General features: G+C 41.5%; 1 protein-coding gene across 1 annotated transcript in view; it reads left to right on the top strand.

The window, feature by feature from the left end:
* The window catches only part of SKOR2 (SKI family transcriptional corepressor 2), a 41,944-nt gene that overhangs the window by 10,573 nt on the left and 11,820 nt on the right, over window positions 1-19,551 (top strand). Inside the window, exons 5-7 of the mRNA XM_053913144.1 lie at window positions 7,530-7,595; window positions 7,970-8,068; window positions 17,047-17,114. Coding sequence (XP_053769119.1) covers window positions 7,530-7,595; window positions 7,970-8,068; window positions 17,047-17,114 — 233 coding nt within the window. The remainder of the gene's footprint in view (window positions 1-7,529; window positions 7,596-7,969; window positions 8,069-17,046; window positions 17,115-19,551) is intronic.

Here is a 19,551-nt window from a genome sequence, read left to right as displayed (position 1 = left end):
CCACACAAAGTATCCAATGAGGTGTATATGACCACAGGTCCTGTAGCCAGTGTTTAACTCAATCATTGTTATTGGAAAATATCGGTATTTTATCTCAGCACATATGCAGTATAACATAAAAGAATGAAATGTCTTTTCAAACTACCTAATAAGTCAGCATGCAGTTTTTGATTTTTATAGAAATTTCCCCTCCCTTGACAATCATAAATGTAGTTTATGAAGAAATCCCTGTCACTTTTCTCTAAACAAGTGAAATTATAGACATATCTTTACATGATAGGTACTTGCTGTTATCAATCCCTACTATAAAGTCAGTTTCGCAGCCACACTTAGTTCCAGTTGGTGTTTTTTTCGTTCATCATCTTAATTAAGTTTAGTCTCCCTTCAACCTTTCAGCCTTATTGGTAACTGTTCCTTTTCAGCAATTTCGAAAAGATTACATTTTAAATGATTTTTTAAAAACCTCCCTGTTAATGGTTATTAACCTTACACACAGCAGATATTGTACTTCTGCATAATTAAAGGGATCAAACAGGAAGTTTTTTCAGCATCCCATAGTCCCCAGAAGCCAGTAGAACTTTTATCTCTAGGTCTTCTTAAAATTAGACCCATTGCTTACAGCCAAGTGATATGGATTAGGGAGATGGTAATTTGGTCAAAATATCACCTACTCAAAAATATAAATGGCAGCGTTTTCTTGCAATCCCAGGGTAGGTTTTGCATATCTGTTTTGAATCGCTTTAGTGAAGTTAAGTGATTTGGAATTGAATGCAGGCAGGTAGGCTGGTGAGACAGCTCAAAGCTATTGCAGGTCGAGGAAAACACGTAAGTGGAGTCATCCCCGATTCGAATCCCCTTTATTGTAGAAACGCCAGCACCACTGGACTCTGAGCATTGCTGCATCTTGTTATATGTATAGAAGTTTTAAAATCAATTTGATTTTCGCTGGTATGATTCTCTAGTGTACTTAATATGCTATGGATGGATTTCTGAGATGAGTAAGAAGCAGTTACACTTCTCATGAATATATAGCAGATGAGGCACTCTGATTTATTATTCCATTCTATTTTAGAACATGCTTATGATTTTTTTTAAAAAAAATAAAGGTAAAGAAAAAAAATTCTAAAAAGCACAGACTAGTGGATCTCTAAGTTTTCATTCTCTCACTAGATGACTTTGGGTAAGCCCTTTGACTATGTTGTGCCTCAGTTTATCCACCTGTAAAATTTGATAATACCCCCCCACCACTAAATTACTCTTGACATTTTTATGAACAATGAATTTTGAGGTCTTACAATATATGTATTTGAAATTAAATAATCTCCACATTTCAAATATCGGTTTCTTTTATTTATGAAAAATGTCCCTTTTGACTTATGGCTTTAAAAATTTTATATGAAACTCAAAGAAATGGAAGACAATGAAAAGCTCTCCAGGAAATAAAAATTAAATAGCATGGATTGATAACAGAAGTTCTAAAACTCGAGAGAATTCTAAATGAACTCAAGATTCACTAATCAAACATATTTATATACTTAGTCAGGAAGCAGTGCGTATGCAACTAAAAATAAATTTTGGTCATGAACTATAAAGTTTGCTGTGATTTTTAGTTTACTATAACCCCACCAGTATTAATATTGCTTTCGTTCCTTTTTTACTTTTTGCCAACAGAGTTAATATTTAGTTTCTTCATTTTCCAGCATACCCTTTCCAGTGGTGTTGATTTTTTTTTCTTTCTGTTCTGTGACCTCACTGAAGTACCAAATATCACAGGGGAAGAGTTTGATGTACAAGTTAACACCAAGGAATTAGCAGAAGTCCAAGTCCCGCTGATAGAGGAGAAAATTATTTAACCTGGTTTTCTGTGTAATTGATTTTTGTAATGCCTTAACGCAAAGTGTTCTTAAACCCTCTAAACCACAGGCCGTGCTGAATTTTGGTCATTGTGAAATGTCCTAGTTACACTGACTGTGGATTAACTTTGACCCCATCCAAATGGTGAGATAGACTGTTAGGGAAAGAGGAAGTAAAAATTCCAGAAAGTCTAAAGGAAGGCCAGATCATAAAACTAAGACTCATTATTAAAATTCAGAGTTTATTTAGGAATTCAATGTTATAAATGGAATCTCTGTTCCACAGAGGCCAGGCCCTGGGCAGAGGCTGTTGGGAGGAGAGAGGGCAGGGCAGTGCATTGGGAATTGTAGGCAGAGACTATAGCATGACTGGCAGGTCATGCCTTTCCTTTCAGGGTCCGCTTGCCTGCAACGGATACATTATGTAGCATGTGAGTCCCCACCATCTATGAAACATATGGACGTTTGACTGAAAGTTTTTATTCTTTGTCCCAATGTTAGAGTACATGTGTATCTCACATAGAGACACAGCCCCAAACCAAAGCTGTTTCATTGACTAAATTTATCCTTGAGTGCGCAACTAAATAGCACGCTTTCTTTCTATAAATGGAAATGTGTTCTCTAAATGTTTCCAATCAAGTGTTGTCAACAGCAGTGCTGGGGGAACACAGAGGGCTTTCCAGTGATAAGCAATTTGCTAGCCCCTGGGGCTGCTGGGTGGGCAGTGACTCTGAATGCTGGTTTTAAGCTCAAGGGAGGATTTAATAGGGCAACAGCGAAGACAAGGAGTAGGAGACCAAGTGGGGATGAAAGGAGAAGGAAGGAGAGAGAAGGTATTTCCATAGAAGGGGTAGATGGATGCCAAAGTTTGTACTCTTCATCCATATTTCACATTGTACGCTATATACTTCACATATCCTATAGACACCCAGGTACAATATTTAAATGATCTTATGTATTGAATTCGCATTTAGCTTGAGAACAGTAATATCCATTTCATCAGCTTTTCCTCCTGCCCTATGCCCACCAACAGAACAGGTAATCTGGCCTACTCGTTTGGCTCTTAAAATTAAATGAGCTCTAAAACTGTCAGGTATTTTTTCTGTTGGAGGCAATGGCAGACATATTCATGCCTTGGTTAAAATTCAGTTCTATGGTTTTGTTTATCTCTGAAGAGATTTAAGAATGTCAGAGAGAAATAAAAATGGAAACATCACATACTTCCCCAGTAAACTAAAAATACAGAGTAAGCCTTAGAATACTCAAATGGGTGAAAGTGTCCTTTTTTATTCATTGGAATGAGTTAGTGCTTAAAGACCCCTTATGACAATGGAGGATTTACAGTAGCATTAGTGTGCATTTCTTTCACAAAGCAGATTGAATTAAGTGCAAGGGGGTATTTGTGCAAAGTATTTGTGCCCCTCCCTGGGGTAGAGGTGATGGGGGTTTCCTGTGGGGCAGGATGAGACTCGAATTTGTTGTAAGACACCAGGCTATCAGGCACAGTACAAAGTGGCAGAGTAGAGACAATCAGCACCTAGGTCTTCAGCCCAGGAAAAAATGAATTTGCAGAAGTTGGGAAAGGCTTTGCAGAAGCGAAGAGACTGGGGTGGCATTCTGATTTTGGATGGAGGGGGAGCAAAGGGGCATGGGCACCTTAGGCAAGAGAAAGAGTGTAAGGTAGAGCCAGCAGATATGAGAAATAAAAGCCCAGCTAGAGTAGAGGGTTTGTGTTTGGAGATAGAAAGAGAAAGTTCGGTTCAGCCAACGGGACAAGGTTCTAAGAGGAGGTGGAGGCTCAGGGGCGGGGGCAGGGAGGAATGTAGAGCGGATTCGGTGGTGCAGACCACGGAAGCCAGTACTGGTTCTTGGGCAGAGGTGTGCCATGATATCTAAGAGAAAGTCATTACCCTTGTACTCTGAAAAGTGGTGCTATGAATCTATTGGCTGTTTGGTGGGAGGTTCCCCCCTGCTCTGGATACTCCAGTCTCCTCATCTGATATTTACTGCTCATGAGTGCTTCAGAGTGGCGTGTTCTCACATCCGTCCCTCTTGTACTTCCAGTTTCTGATGGCCGTGTCAGGGCAGAAACGAGGGTGTGGTAGAACATTCACCTGGAAAGTGGGACCACCTGGTGCTGGAGGATCCCAGAGGGACCAGGGAAGCAGGAACCGTGGGACTCCTGGTTCTCTGGCCTCTACCACAGAGAAACTGGCAGCGATGCAGTTTCTCTGATGTGACACGGTGCTGCCTCTCCCCTGCAGGGTGAGCAGGATTGGTGGGCCGTGAGGCAGGTCCCACTGAACTGGACCTGAGAACCTGCACTTGTGGGATGCTGGCGCAGACACAGACACAGCCCCGAGCAGCAGCTTCTGGTCACAGCAGTCCACAGGATGCAGTTTAGGCCGTGATTATCCATTACTCTCCAACTATAAGCCACCCAACTGTCTTCTTTTACAGTCTGGCTTAAGATGTATTTTCAGCCAGACTTCCAAGAAAGATGTTCCTTCCAAGTTGTAATTTTCTCTCCTATAACTTCACAATTAAGATCACTATGCCCCTCCACCCTGCCTCTTTGTAACTTTTTTGAAGGGGAAATGTAGTGAGAAGAAAAGAAACCTTTTAATTTTTAGATGTCTCCAAAGCCATTCTTTAATTTAAAAAAAGTAAAATGCATTTAACCTGATGGAATTTTTATAAAAATTGGAAGCTTATTGTCAACGAAATCTCATTTATTTAATCTAGTATTAGACTGCCTTTTTTTGTTAACCAGATGGAAAACATTAGCAGTAATCGTGAACAAACATGTCGGGGCTCCCAGAGGTCATTTTTAACCACCATTAACAATCTGGGTTTTACAGATTAGTAATACACAAAAGGCAAACGGTCCAGATACACAAAAGGCAGCTGAAGCGTCGGCGCTTCTTATTTACCTAACATGTAACTATTTTTAAAGACCTTTTTGCGTGCGAAGGTTTTAAAAACATTCAGACCTAAGCTCAAAATTGGCAGATTTTACCCAGAAGTTGGAGTAAAATGTCTCTTTGAGGTAGACATTGATATAAAATATTAATAAAACCTCCACAAGCTGATGAAAAGAAAAGCTTATTATTAATGTCACCAGTACATTTGCCTATGGTTAATGTAGTTTCCATTTACCAGCCATTTGTTTAATGGTTTCATACCTCTGTAAGCCTTCTAATTGTGAAGCGGAAAAGAAATGCGTTTGAACATATTATACTTTAATTTTTAAATTTAATTATCTAATTGAAATGTAATATAAGACAAACAGTCCACAAAATACACCATTGCAGCAAACAGAGTCTGGTCTAAAATGTGAAAAGGACTTGGCTTCTGAAGTCGCCTATTCAGAAAGAAACTATCTCGTTTAAATTGAGTTTGGAGTGGTGGGGGAGGTAGGAGAAGGATGAACTTTTATTATGCCCTGTGAATGGTTGTAGAGCTATGTGCATTCTTGTTTCCTCTCCTGTTCAGACTCAGTATTGTGTGGGTAGGAAACGCCGACCCATTTAACTGGTTAACTGAGACTAGAGCAAACACAGTCAATACTGCAGATAATATGCCTTTATCTCCATTTCAAAATACCATCATTTCTGGTTGCCATATTTATGGCTTGTTATCCACCTTCGTGTTACTCTTCCTTTGGATACTAGTATTTTATAGGAATTACACTGAGGTCTATATTCAAAATGGTTCACAAATATTTTCTCATTAATTTTCTTAAAATTTTATTTATTTATTTTTAAAGAGATGGGGAAGGGAGGGAGAAAGAGAGGGAGAGAAACATCAATGTGTAGTTGCCTCTCACGCAGCCCCTACGGGGAACCTGGCTGGCAACCCAGGCATGTGCCCTGACTGGGAATCAAACCGATGACCCTTTGGTTCACAGGCTGGCACTCAATCCACTGAGCCACACCAGCCAGGGCTCATTATTTTATTAGATGGAGAGGAAAGCCAAAGTATAAATGTTCAAAAGCCTATAGAGAGAAGTCAGATCCAGGATGAGAGTGGGAATGAGTCTGTGTAGATACGATCTCGGTAGTAGAAAAAACGCCTGCCTTTAAGGACCTTAGGGACACCAAAGACATTCTTGTCCTAATGATGGGGAACAGCGAAGCACCTTCTCATAACTATGCACATGTGTAGGAATACTTGCATGTATTATATTTACCTATATGTATTGATATACACACACCTACACACACACACATACCTGAACACACGTATTCCCAACAGCATTCAAATGGAATGCAGAATCCCAATTTATAATATCGTGTGAAGAATTTTCCTGTCTGTCCTTGATATCGTCCTGTCTCCCCACTGCTTTGGGGAGACATTCTGCCTCCCTCTTCGCAGGACCTTTTACCTTGACAGTGATCTCCCAGTATTCCTCTAAGTGCCTGGGGCCATTACATCCTATTTCTTGCTGAGGAAGGGTAATGAATAATTATTGAGGAAAGAATTGAGATGATGCATTCAGGCCTGTGCTATAATTTAGAGTTTACGACTTCCTGGACTTCCTTTCGGTGACAACAGAAAACACTTTATTGCATACCTGTTATGGATGCAGCACTGTGCTAGGCAGGGCGGTGCAAAAAAGACAGAGCCCTACCTCCAAGTAGGGCGCCACCAAGTGGGCGAGGTAGGCAGTAAGCAAACAGCTCCAGGGACACAGAGGGAGCTAACGGGGGCAGTGGGGTGTGGGGGCGGGCAGTTAGAATCAATGAAATCTCAGAGCACTTTTGTCTGTACTGCCACACCTCTTTGGAAAACTTATTACACTGCGTGGATAGTTGCGGATGGCAAATTGAAATTTGAAAACAGTTCTGGCTAGCTGAATGATTGGATTTCTTTGGTTAATTTGTTTTCTGGATTACGCAGACTGAATTTATGAGTGTAGAGAAATCCATTTTGTTAGCTTGCCATCATTGCAGTTAGCACGTAAGCAAAATAGGTAAGAAAAACAATCTGACTTTTACCCACAATATAGTTTTCATTGGTTAAAACCAAGTAGTTAAGAAAGCATCATCAAGCATGTGAATATCGCAGAGTAATATAACTATTTCGCATCTCTGTTTTAGGTTGTTTTTAAAAACAAACAAACTATCACTTATTGGGAAATTGCTCCAGGCTTGGAAATCCTCTCCCAAGGACAACTAAAGCCTCCTCCCTCTTCTGTTTCACTGCCCCAAATTTGGCCAGCTCAAGATGGCGGCAGGCTTCTGCTTCCACTGTCCTGAGGGCCTTACAATAGTGAGCAGTAGACTTCTTCATTTCTGAAAGGACAGGGACTCTGATCAGATTTCTTCCAGAAATGTTGACTGCTCTACCTCCTCTCTTGCCCACTCTAGCAATTACCTTTGCTGTAGAGGAGGGGTAGTGGTGGGCACTGGGAGGGGGCTAACTTCAGGAGCCTGCTGGCAGGGAGCTGCCGTCCCAGGCCCCACTGACGGTGCCCTCCTTCTCTCTAGCTCCCGCCACGCTCCTGGGGAACTGTACAGGAGCAAATGCAGACATTTGGTTCTGAGGACTTCCACTCTTTCGTTATAGTAAATTATGAGCTCTTTTGTAGGTATTAAAAGAAAGTGAAGAGAAAAACCTTCAGTAAATAATAGCCTACACAAAACTAATGATTCTTTTCTCCTTTTTTTTAAGGTGAACACACGCAAGAAACGAATTCACCTCATTCACTCAAAAAGGATGTAGAAAATATGGGGAAAGGTAAGAAAAGTTTTAACTCTGTGGAACTTAGCTTTAAAAGGCTATAGAGATAATAGGAGGGTATTTTTGTTCTACACCACATTGTAAGCTTGACAAGCAACATATGAATAATATATGGACCATTGGGTGGGTATAATTGAGATTAATGCATACTTATCAATCAATACATGACACTGTAATATAATACTTTAAAATAATATATTACATTGATTTATATTCATGGATTTCTGCACAAAATCTATCCTGTGTCCATGCAACACTTTTTAAACTGGTAAAATATTTCGTCTTATAATAATAAATTGCCATATATAACAGTTCTCTGGAGAGTTATTTGTAAAGATTAGTAAAATGACTCTTCTTTCTTCCTTTATTAGAAGAACTTCAGAAGGTTTTATTTGAACAAATAGATTTACGAAGACGACTAGAACAAGAATTCCAAGTGTTAAAAGGAAATACATCTTTCCCAGTATTCAGTAAGAAATCACTTTTATTTTTTGTATTATGATATTTGATGACATTTCCATTATTAGGCTAAAGAATATGCTTCTGAGTATTACGTGACTGTGCCAAGTACCACTCTGTCTTCCTGCAATCTCCATCTAAATATTAGGAAATTTTAGTCTATTATTTATTCTTTGAATCAGCTCACAGATGAAATTTCTTAGAAGAACCTTTGGTATTTATTGTGCTGGCATATGTGTATCTGCGTGTATGTATTGTGTATGTATATAAGTATTCAGAAGTATGTGGATTGTATATTTTTTAAAAAGAACTACTCATATATTTTTATTTTCTAAGATAGAAAAAACCAAAAGAACAATTACGTTTTATTCGCAGATTGTGCTGGATGGAGAGCTGCTTGGTGCTTGCAATACATATACATATGAAGATTTAACATTTAACAATTCACTGTACACATATTTGTTTTATTGATTGAAATTAGGATATTTTTAGTAGTTTTGGATTATCCCTCCATATTTAATGTTAAAATTCCACTCCAACTCTGGTGACAGGAGATATTGCAGCGTAAAAACTATGGGCTGTACTGCTGGAATCCTGGAATTTCAGGCTTCATGAACGTGTCCAGATTTCTAAAATTCACCAGCCGTGGTCTAGGCCCCATTTCGATACATATATCAAGAGTAGTATTCTTTCAACCTTGGCCATAGTTCTCTCTCCAGAGGAACTAGGAAAGAAAATAGTACGTAAACTTATATTTTAAATTATATAAATTTAATATTATTTTTTCTGGGATGCTTAGAATGTTAGCGTGCCCCTTGTTTATTAATCTAGACATCACAAAACACACACTGGCAATTCCTATGCCAGAGCTATAGACCAGCATCTGGAACAAGATTTTTCAATAATTGTGACAATTTTAATAACGTCAGCATAAAGGTCTGCCTTCCCCAGGGCCTCTCCAATGTCATCATCAGCACAACTGAAAGCTGCGCCCCCTCAAGTAGCGTTTGTGAACCACACTAGGTCCCTGGTAGCGTGTCGAATGGACTTCCACTAGAATACATAGGCAGCAGAAGCAAAGAGGTTGTGTGATAGAAAGACCTCGGACTGCAAGAAGTAACAGAGTCTGCCAAGTTCACGATTTCTTAGTACCCTCACGGGAGGTTTGGAGCTCACGGTGCTTCAGTATTTTGAATTTGGAGAATGCCTGCTGGGGCTTAGAAGAATATCGAATGGAGGAGAGTGGCCATCCGCTGTTGATAGTGTATTAGGGACATCATGACCTTTGGAGCTTTGGGAAACAGAGAAACTTTAAAAATATCTTTGAAACCTTAAAAAGCAGATGTTTCCAAAGGATCCAGGGTTCTCTAGCTTCTAAAACTGTATCTCAAGAAAGACTCCCCCATTCCTTGCAAAACTGAGCAAACATGGAATGATCAGTTTCCCCTGTGAGCTGGTGTTTATCTGATTGTCGAGTTTGCAAGTCCCTGCTATTAGATTGAGCAGAGCAGGCTGGAGCCCCATTGAACCCCTAACGTGCCCACCACCTTCCATGAAGCCAGTGTGGCCATCATTTATCCCATTAATAAAGCAAACTAATCATTTGAACAAATTAATTTATAATCATTTATACATTTTCCTCATTAACTTCTCCATTATATACAACATGTACATGTTTCTGGGGTTTTTTTTAAGTTAGAATGTTATAGTTTTGATTTGGGTGTGTCATTCAGCCTTTTGATCTGAATTAAAATGAATCCGCATACATGAACCACTTTAATTAAACAACAACAAAAATTTTTTCCTCTTTTTTATCTGCAGTGTACTCCACTGACCAAGGAAGTGGTGCATGTGTGCCCAAGTTTGAATAATGCGTGGTTTAGACACACCACAAAGAGGCAGTTAATTTCACACCAATGAAATAGCAAATGCACATTCCAGGCTGGTTAACTAAACGTGAGAGGCTGTGAGGATGGCAGGCAGATTTAGATTTACTCAGATGGAAAGGGGAAGACGGAACTGGGTACAGCTGTATGGGAAGAAAGCAGAGAGGAATCCCAGCCAGAGTTTTGTAGAGCTTTGTACTAGCAGGTGGGCACACACTCACAGTTACAACACCTACAATCCAGTTCACGCAGGACACTGGGGACCTGGGCTAAGCTACTGCATGTGACAATTAGGAATCCAGGCTGAAAGAGCATTCGGCTGCACTGGTTTCAGGAAGGGGCTCTGCAACATCCTGGTTGCAGGACCTTGGAAGCTGTAAAACAGGCCAGATAATTCCTGTCCAGCAGGAAGACGAGAGGGTAAATGGGAGGATCCACGTGAAGGGCTTCGCACTCGCCTAGTGCAGATAAGTGCATAGTATGTCAGCTGCGATGGTGATGGGGACAACTAAGAAAGAGGAGAAAGGGCTTGTTGGCACTGAACTCTAGAAAAGCATTTCTAAAATACATCCAGATTTCTGAGTTTCTCTTGGGCTTCTTGTTGTGGTTCTGAGGGTTAATGAGGACCACAGAGATAAACAAAGGTAAAGATAAAGATTACAGGAAGGAGGAGGAGAAAGAGCAGGAGGAAGAAGAAAGAGGAGGAGAAAGCAAGTCTGCATATGTGGAGGGGGCAGAAATTGAGAGGAGGAGAAAGAACAAGCAATCTCTCTATTTGCTGGGATGGAGGTTTCCAGAGCTGCTCTCTATAAATACTCTGCAAAATCCCGGTGGGGAAATACAGGGAAGAGAACAGAAGGGCAGGAACTAAAACAGCAGGGCCAGGCAAGCATTTCCCATTAGGGCACAGTCAGAGAAGCTTGGTGGTTAGTAGCAAGGGCTCCAGATTTGGACACCTACCCCTCTGAAGGAGCGCTAACCTTATGCTCCTTTGCAGCTCTAAAACGATGCTACCACCTACCTCGTGGGGTTGCTGAAAGGATTGCATGAGTGTTTGAAGTGTTTAGTGCAGTGACTGCTCCAGAGTAGTGTGAGCTGTTGCTACCATATAAAGTTTGATACTTAGAATGCTGCTGGGACTTTATGATGAACCAGCTGATCTCAGAAGCCGGAACTTCTGGAGATTTACTGGGCTGTAGTTAATGAGGCTGGAACAGGCAGTGGAACTTGGTCAGATACCAGGCAATGTGTTTAGTTGGCAAACTGGGTAGGATATGAGCCGAGAGGTCAGAGGGCGTTGTAAGGAAAGGTGGGAGAAATGTAGTTGAGACTTGGGTGGAAATATGGAAGTGTTTGGAGGAAACAGAAGGGGAAGTGGTCACCCTTACCAAGGTCAGTGTCTGATGACAGTAGGAAAGGTGGTCACATGTCCTGCAATGATAGTCACATTTAGATGGACAGGAGTGAATGATTAGAGACCCTGCCCGAACAGGCCACCACGCCAACTGCCCCACGAGTGACTGGTTGGGTCATGTTCCCAGCTGTAAATCCAGAAGTCATTTTTGCCACCACACTGTGCCCTCCTCCCCTAGCGAATTTGTCTGTTCTTCCTTCCTTCTCCTGCAACACCCTTCCTGTATTGTAGCATTTTCCCTTTGCTATAGTTTTCCATTCATTTCATTCTCTTCCTACCAGCCTTCAGCATAATCTTGGAGTCTAGCCCTGAACCTGGGACCTGCTAAAGGGTTGCTGGATGAGGTTCTGAATGGAGAAGACCCTCAGTCCCCCTCTCCTATGTCGCTGCAGTGGGTGCCCTAGGTCCTCACCTCCCTCCCCAACTTCAGCCCTTTCTGCTTGCTACCATTAGCCCAGTCTTCCTAAAGCTCTGCCTTTGGCTCCAGGTCTTCCATTCAAGAAGCTATAGTGATTCCCTACTGCTGATTATGTTCTAACTCAACTCCTGATTTTCAAAAACCTCCATAATTGGCCCACCCTGCCTGTCCAGTCTTATTTTCACTTCTCCCCCTGCTCAACTCCAGTTAGCCTGCAGACTGCTCTCTCCCCTCGCTTTCCACCTCGGCACACTGGGATTCTCTAGTCTGGCTTACCTCCCCTTATCTAGGTACTCCTCATCATTTGGGACACAGTTCAAGTTCTGCCACATTCAGGGAGCCTTCCCACTTCTGCAGCAGGCACTCTTTGCTGAAGTCCTATTTGTTTAACTTCAGTTCCATGGGTATTTTGTGTTGCCTTTTCTCTGATTGTCTCACACATGCTACCCTCCTGCACCCCACGGCCATGTGAATAGGTTCGGGAACAGGTGTTCTGTTGCTACCCACGCAGCACCTGGCATATTGTGGACATGTAACACACTCTCAGTAAATGGTTGATAGAAATTTTGGCATCATATTCAAAGAGATTAAAACTGACAATGAAGGATGAGCTTGGATCACTGAAATCTGTTGTAAAAGAGCTTAGTGAGGGCTCGAGGGCTCAGTCCTTGGATTTGCAGATCTGATGACAAATTTGTGGCACTGGAGCGAGCTGAGTAGAAAGGCCAGTTGGTCATGACAGGGACAGCCTACAATGACTTGGGCTTCAGGAAAAACTTACGTAGTAGATTTTGACAATGATATCATCATAGATTCTTATAAAGAATTACTCTTCCGAGTTTCTGATAAGGTTACTTCATATTAAGAACAAACTACATTTCGTCTACTTAAATATGCTTATCCCATCTTTCACCTGTGGCTCTTACTGGATTCATTCTATCTTCAGTGGTTTCCGGTCTTCCTCTCTCTTTTTGTAGCGTCCTCAGGAGGAGGGAAGATGGGGGAATTCCCAAAACTACACAGATCACAAGTCTCAGTAGTTGTTTAAAAGCAATGATAACAAAACAAAGACAATGTAAACAAAATGAGCCCCAAAGCCTATGGCTTGATGGGTAGGATCTACTGGGTAAACCGGATGTACTGTATGGGTTTTCTTATTTCTGGTCCCAGGAATGTAGGCTGGATACTTTTTTATTGTTTGGAAAACCCTTTGGCTTTTCAAACGGTGCACATTAGTTAACAGGGCACAGCCCCTGCCCTGTGCTAGCCGGCAGACTGCGCCATCACGCTTTCTCCCTGCTCCCTCCTTTTCTGCTAGTGGTTTCTAAAAATAGTTGGGTTTTAAGTGATTCCCATTAGAGAAATTGGCTTAATGATTTTTTTCATCTCCAGTTAAATCGTGCCTTCATCAGCCTTTAGAACATGGCAAAAATTTTAGTTTCTTTCCATTTGAAAATTAACAATCTTTATAACTCAAAAAGTATGCCCATGCTTGTTGCAGAATTTCTTAACTATACAGAAATACAAAGAGAAGGAAAATATCACCCACAGTCTTATCACCTACAGATAACCAATGTTAAGATTTTGGAGCTTCGACCTTTTTAATGCATGTTAAATTTTTTTTCTTTAACAAAATGAAATATTATACACACCAGCTTTGGACCTTCTTGTTTTCACCTAATGTGAGCCTCTTGCATTATTACACAGCAGTCAGAAATGAACTCTTGTGTTGGACATTAAAGATTATCTAAGGTTAGATGATGGACAACGTGACTAAATCTTCACACACATCCATGTTTGTCTCCTTAAGATAAACTTCTAAAAAAACTGCAGTGTGAAAGAATATGAACTTTTTAAAGCTCTTGGTACGTAATGTCAAGTTGCTTTCTGGAAAGGCTGTACTAATTTATACTCCTACCCTTGGAATACCACATATCTCTTAATTTTTTGTTAAATGGGAAAAAATGGTATCTCATATTATTTCCTTTTCTTTCATTGCTAGGGATGTGGAATACTTTGCGCATGTCTATCATCCATTTGAACGTTTTATGAAAAGCACATTATATTCTCTCCTTATGTTCCTTTTGATGTGCTCATTTTCCTATTGATTTACAAGAACTCTTTATATGCTAAAACATTAATTCCTTGTCATGTTGCGAATATTCTTTTGTTTTAAATTTTGACTATGATTTTTGTGTTTTGAGAGTTTAATTTGTTTGTAGTTTATTGTCATACCAAAGTTTTATATTTTTTAAAAATCAAATATATCCATCTTTCCCTTTTTGGTTTTTGTCCTTAATGCCCTTCCCCACTCCAGTCTTATAAAATATTCACCATTTTTTTCTAACACTTTAGTGACTTCCTTTTTTTTATTTTAAATTAAGTAATTATATTAAGTGTGCCCTGCAAGAGCATGAATTAAATAATCATCAGTTATCACCATTTCACTCTGAATTCCCCTAATCCTCTTCTGGATTCCAGGGAGGTGGCCCCACCAGTCAGCTTCAGGTGGCCCCTCATTCACCTCAGTTTAACACCATGTTCAGAGGCACCTCAGAACCCTAGAGGGACACAGGTACCTAACCTATGGAGGCTCACAGGACAGTTCTCCCCTTCACAGAGCAAGACCTGCTTTGGGGATGTGCTCTGGTGTCTGGAAAACACACTGACCTTCCTGGAAGCGTTTGGGCCCGGGCACAGGGCCAATGGCATCTGAACCAGGGCAGTTTGCAGAGTGCTGGCTCCCTGTTGCCCTGTGCCCAACCCGCGACAGCATCCTGAGTGGTGGGGTGGGTGCCTGCCCCTCACAGAGTGCCTCACCCTCATTGCTCTCAGTGTGAGTGGCAGTCACCCACTCCCCCATGCCCAGTACGGGAAAGACAGAACTGAGTTCTTGGAGCCCAACCAAAGCAGCTTACCTTGTCTCTGAATCTCTAAGCACTAGAGCCAGAAAGGACCTACAGGACACTTGGTTCCACACCCTTGTCTGTCCACATAAGGGCCTGAGCCCCCTCAGTGGGGTAGTTACTTGGCAGAACCCAGGCCTTCTGGGGGTACTTCAGTGCTCTTCTCACCCCTCATTCATTAACTAGCCCCTGCCATGTGCTGAGCGCTGTGGTAGGCTTTGGAATTTTTACGTGTCTAAAAGTTACCTTACTGCCCTCCAAGAATACACTGGTTAGCCGGGAAACAGATGTAGAACAACTCATCACAGTAAATATTATGGATGCATTAACAGAGACATCACAGAATATTAGAGGAATGCAGAGAAGGATGACTAATTCTGGCAGGAGGGAGCAGGGGAGTCAGAATTGTCTGGAAGTGATGACATTTAAGCTGGACTTTACAGAAAAGGGAGCTGTTGGCTGTAAGGGCAAGACCACAGCAGTGGCGAATGGAAAGAGGCCGGAAGAACAAGGCACTTGGGGACTGGAGAGTGGGTGGAGGGTGACGGGCTACAGGAATTCCCGCTGCCCCTTTCTGCAGGCAGCTGAACCGATTGCTGTCCCCCACTCCTCCCCCCATTTCATTGTGTGGAAGGCTGTTCCCCACATCTCTTACCACCCAAGGGAATGAGGGCTTCTCCCTTAACCATTGCATTCGACCACATACTTAGCTGTAGAACAGTACCTTTCCCATCAAATTCAGAGGTAAAAGGAAGCACTGGGTCTTTTTTAAAAAATAACTTATAAAAGGCAGAACTGTGGAGATGATAAAAAGATCAATGGTGGCCAAAAGTGGGGGCAGGGGGAGAAGAGGGGTGAGCAGGCAGAGCGCAGAGGATTTCAGGCCAGTGGAATTCTCTGTCTGACACTACAGTGCCGGCCGCATGCCGTTCTGCAGGTGTCCAAACCCGTCCCAGGTACAGCACCAAAAACGAGCCCTAATGTAGACTCCGGACTTTGGGCGATTATGATGTGTCGATGTAGGGTTGTCCCTGACACCACATGTGCCACTCTGGTGGGTGGTGTTGATCACTGGGGAGACCGTGGCGGGGTGGAGGGGCAGGACCAGGTGGGAAATTTCTGTACCCGGCCCCTAATTTTGTTGTGAACCTAGAACTGCTCTTTTAAAAATCTTTAAAAATAAATAAATAAATAAATGATAGATAGATGGATGGATAATGTGTTTGAGGTTGGGGGAAGGAATGCAAATAGTATAGAAAGGTAGAAGTCAATAACATAAAAAGAACAATGTTTTTAATGTCTAAGTGCCCAGCATCTCATGAGTCGTAAGGGATTTATTATTTTGAAAGCACTGGCGAGCCGTCACAGACTTTTAAGCAGGAGAATGAGAGGGATTTGGAGAAGGATGGTAGGCCAGATGGTCAACTGGGAAACTCTTGCTTTGGGAGGTAACAACGGCAGAGAGAGGAGGGGATGGAGGTAGAATGTGTAGGGCTCACACGCCAGTTGTCTGAAGAGGCGGGGAAAAGCTGAGGACAGTGTTTCTGGTTTCTTCACACTGCTGACCTGACTATCCACCACAGATTCAGTGGGAAGTGGTGCTAATTTCTCATTTAAAGCAGAAAGAGCCAGTTAGCCAAGGCCACCCTTCTTAAAAGATCACATCTAGAAGTTGCAATGACAAAATAGATACATCAGGAAGTCATTTCTTTTATAAATGCAGTACGGTCATTTGCGTAATAATATCTCTTAACTGCCTCGCCCCTCCACTCACTCAGAGGCAAGGTCTGTAGAACTGTGCCAGGCCCAAGAAGGTCCATGAAATAAGGCTGATACAGGGAGAGAAAGGGTGCTGGTTGGTGGTCAGGCCAGAGTATGATGATCACTCTTTTAGGAGTGAGGTGAGCTGTGGTGAAGCCAGCAGCCACACCTAACCGGTCCCCTACTTTGTCACCCAGAAAGCACTCCACGTACACGGGTTCACATTTCCTATGACACGAGGTTCACCCCCTCATTCCCTCTGGACTTCTGAAGACAGGGGAAGCTCTCAATCCCTGTGACTTGCTCAAGTGTGCAAAAGTCAGGAACCATGGCTGCACCAGACATTCCTGAGAGTGAGGGTATGCAAGGGATTGTACTACACGGGCTGTGAGACACTGTGAAATATTAGATATAGACCTCTTGACATTAACTGTCTATTCCGATTAAAGACTTGAAAACGCCCTTTCAAACAACCGTGTTATTTACTTTTAAAAAAGCGAGGGAGGGGTTTTCTATGGGACTGTCAGTAATATTTTTCCTAAATATGCTAGAAATAGATTTTGCACTTCAGGTAATTTCTCTCTCTCTTTCTCTCTCCTGCTAGATAATTTCCAGGATCAGATGAAAAGAGAACTGGCCTACCGAGAAGAAATGGTGCAGCAGTTACAAATTGTAAGATGCATTTCTATTTAAAAATAAATGTGACCGGATGGGCTTGTTTTGAAATTGTTCGTGTTTTTGCTGTGAAAGCCTTGGTCCACCTACCTCTCAGCTAGTTTAGATGCTAATTACAAAGAGATTTACTTAGACCCAGGATAAACAGATGTGTCAGTATGTCTCCTCCGAATGTAACTACCTACCATGTGTTAATAGACAGATGTGTGAATTGCCTCTGTGGGCGAACCGGAGGTACCTGCGTCGCCTTGCACTGTGCACGCTTTCCCACCACGCTGGGATGCACCAAAAACCCAGGGGAGGGCGACTGTCTTCCAGCTTCCCTCTCCCTTCACCACCCAGACCTGAGTCAGGCTCGCCACTGTCAAGAGAACTAAGTGTAAACACAATGAATCAATTAAATTCACTTGAAGGATGATGAAAAGAAAAGAATTATTTCCAAATGAAGTGTGTTACTCTATCCTAATCACGTCTAAGAAGTGGACACTAATATCTATTCCTACAGAAACAGGGAAACGGGAAGATACCTGATAAATAAATGTAGCAGCCTTTCCTTTTGTTTGACTTTTGTTTTTCTGGATTCTCGACCTTTGTCCCCCTGCGGATGCATGTGGTATTATTCACTGACGCTTTTAAAGCAGTCTTACAGCTTCCTCCTTTTCAGGAGTACGATGGGGCAATGATTCTGCTCAGTATTTGTCAGATATTTTCAATCACCTGGACAAAGTCATGCACTGGCCCTCGGTGTTATTCACAGCATGATTATTATCATTTGGGGGAGAGCTGGGCTCTGTTATCCTTATACCATCAGGCCCGTATCTTTGCGTACCCACTGGTCTTGTCCAAAGAGGCAGGGAACTAGCTCTCTATGAGGACTATTTAACAAAGATGGTTATGAATCTTTTCTCTCTGCATGGAAAAAACCATGTTTGTGTTAATGGAGATTGCTGAGGGTTATTTTTAAAGCGACCTTGGATTTCATGTTTCTCCCCATCTTGGGCTGTTAAAAGTGCTGCTTGTTACTCTTAACACCCCTGCTGAGGTTTTCCTTGATCTCAAGTGCTGGTTCATAGCTCTCAGTTCCGAAAACTACCTCAGCATAAAATGCCTCTTCAACAGGATCTTTCTGCTTGTCCTGTTTTATTTTTTGTTTTGATTTTTTTTTTTTTTGGCACCTAAATTCACTGGGAGCAAAAGGATTTTCTTAACTGATGGACAACTAAACTGCTAATATAGTATAACTACTATTCTTAGCTTCTAACAATAAGAAATGATAATTACTTACTATGAATATACTTATTGTTTTCTTTGTCCAAAGGAAAAATTTAAATATAGACTTGCAGGTAAAGTGATATGAAATTTTAAGACTTTACTGATTTTATTCAGGACATTGTTTTCAGACTCTTAAAATAAAAATTTTCATACATGAAACCAAAAATTTGTGATTTCAGGGTGGTGGTTAGTCTAACAAAATGGGCATTAAGAAAAAAACCTAAGTATTTATTTCAGAGCCCCCTTTTAAGGCTAGCTATGTAACTTAAATGTCTTAATTTTCTTTGACATTTGGTTTTTTTAGTAAAAGAAGAAATGGTATTGCACCCATGTAATAGTTCACAATATCTATAGAAGAAAAAAATGTCTCGTCTTTTAAGACAGTTCATACGTGGAAGATACAGATTAGCATTACTAAACATTTTTACTATTCTATATTGAAAAATATCTTATCATAGGTATTTACTTATCTAGACAAGTGTTATTAATTCACATTCCTCTAGATAGTAAACTACTTCATGTTGCAAATTAAATTCTTTGGGAGAAGCTAGAATTTTTTCCTCTAGCCCTGTAGATACAAGTCCTGAAACCCACAAAGGCACACCCAGGCCAACAACATAAGAACTGGTGAACTAGACGTGATTTGTCCCTCGTGCTTCTTCCCCTTCTTTAGCGTCCCCTCCCGTAACATAACAAGAGCTCCTTGCTGCCTCCAGCACCCAGCACCATGGGGCAGCATCAAACAGCTGTCAGGAAACATGTGTTGAAGGAAACACTACCCATGGATGCCCCTGCCCCGACTCTGCTCTTCTCATGTAGCAGTCCTCTTCATTCTTTTCCAAACTTCCCTGGTTTGGTCCTGAGTTCCTCAAATGTTCTTTTGTGCTAAGTCACTGCTACCAGAATTACTAAAGGAAAGCATACTGTTGAATTATAGGAAGCTTATGTATTACTGTACTGTCCTTGTATCTCACAGACCCAAGCTTTAAGGTCTGCAAAATGTGAGTTCAAGACTCACCCCCTATAGTTCATTAAGTGTCAGTTCTTCAACCAAAGGGACCTGTTGTAAGGTGTCACCTAGTGCCCTGATAGGGATATAGTAACATGTAAGCGTGTGATAAACATGAAATACCCATGCAGGCCATAAAGTGCTATGCCGTAT

This window comes from Desmodus rotundus, chromosome 10 (assembly GCF_022682495.2).
Source record: "Desmodus rotundus isolate HL8 chromosome 10, HLdesRot8A.1, whole genome shotgun sequence".
Classification (NCBI taxonomy): Eukaryota; Metazoa; Chordata; class Mammalia; order Chiroptera; family Phyllostomidae; genus Desmodus; species Desmodus rotundus.
The sequence above is the reverse complement of the archived record's forward strand: the minus strand, read 5'-3'. Positions and strand labels throughout refer to the sequence as shown.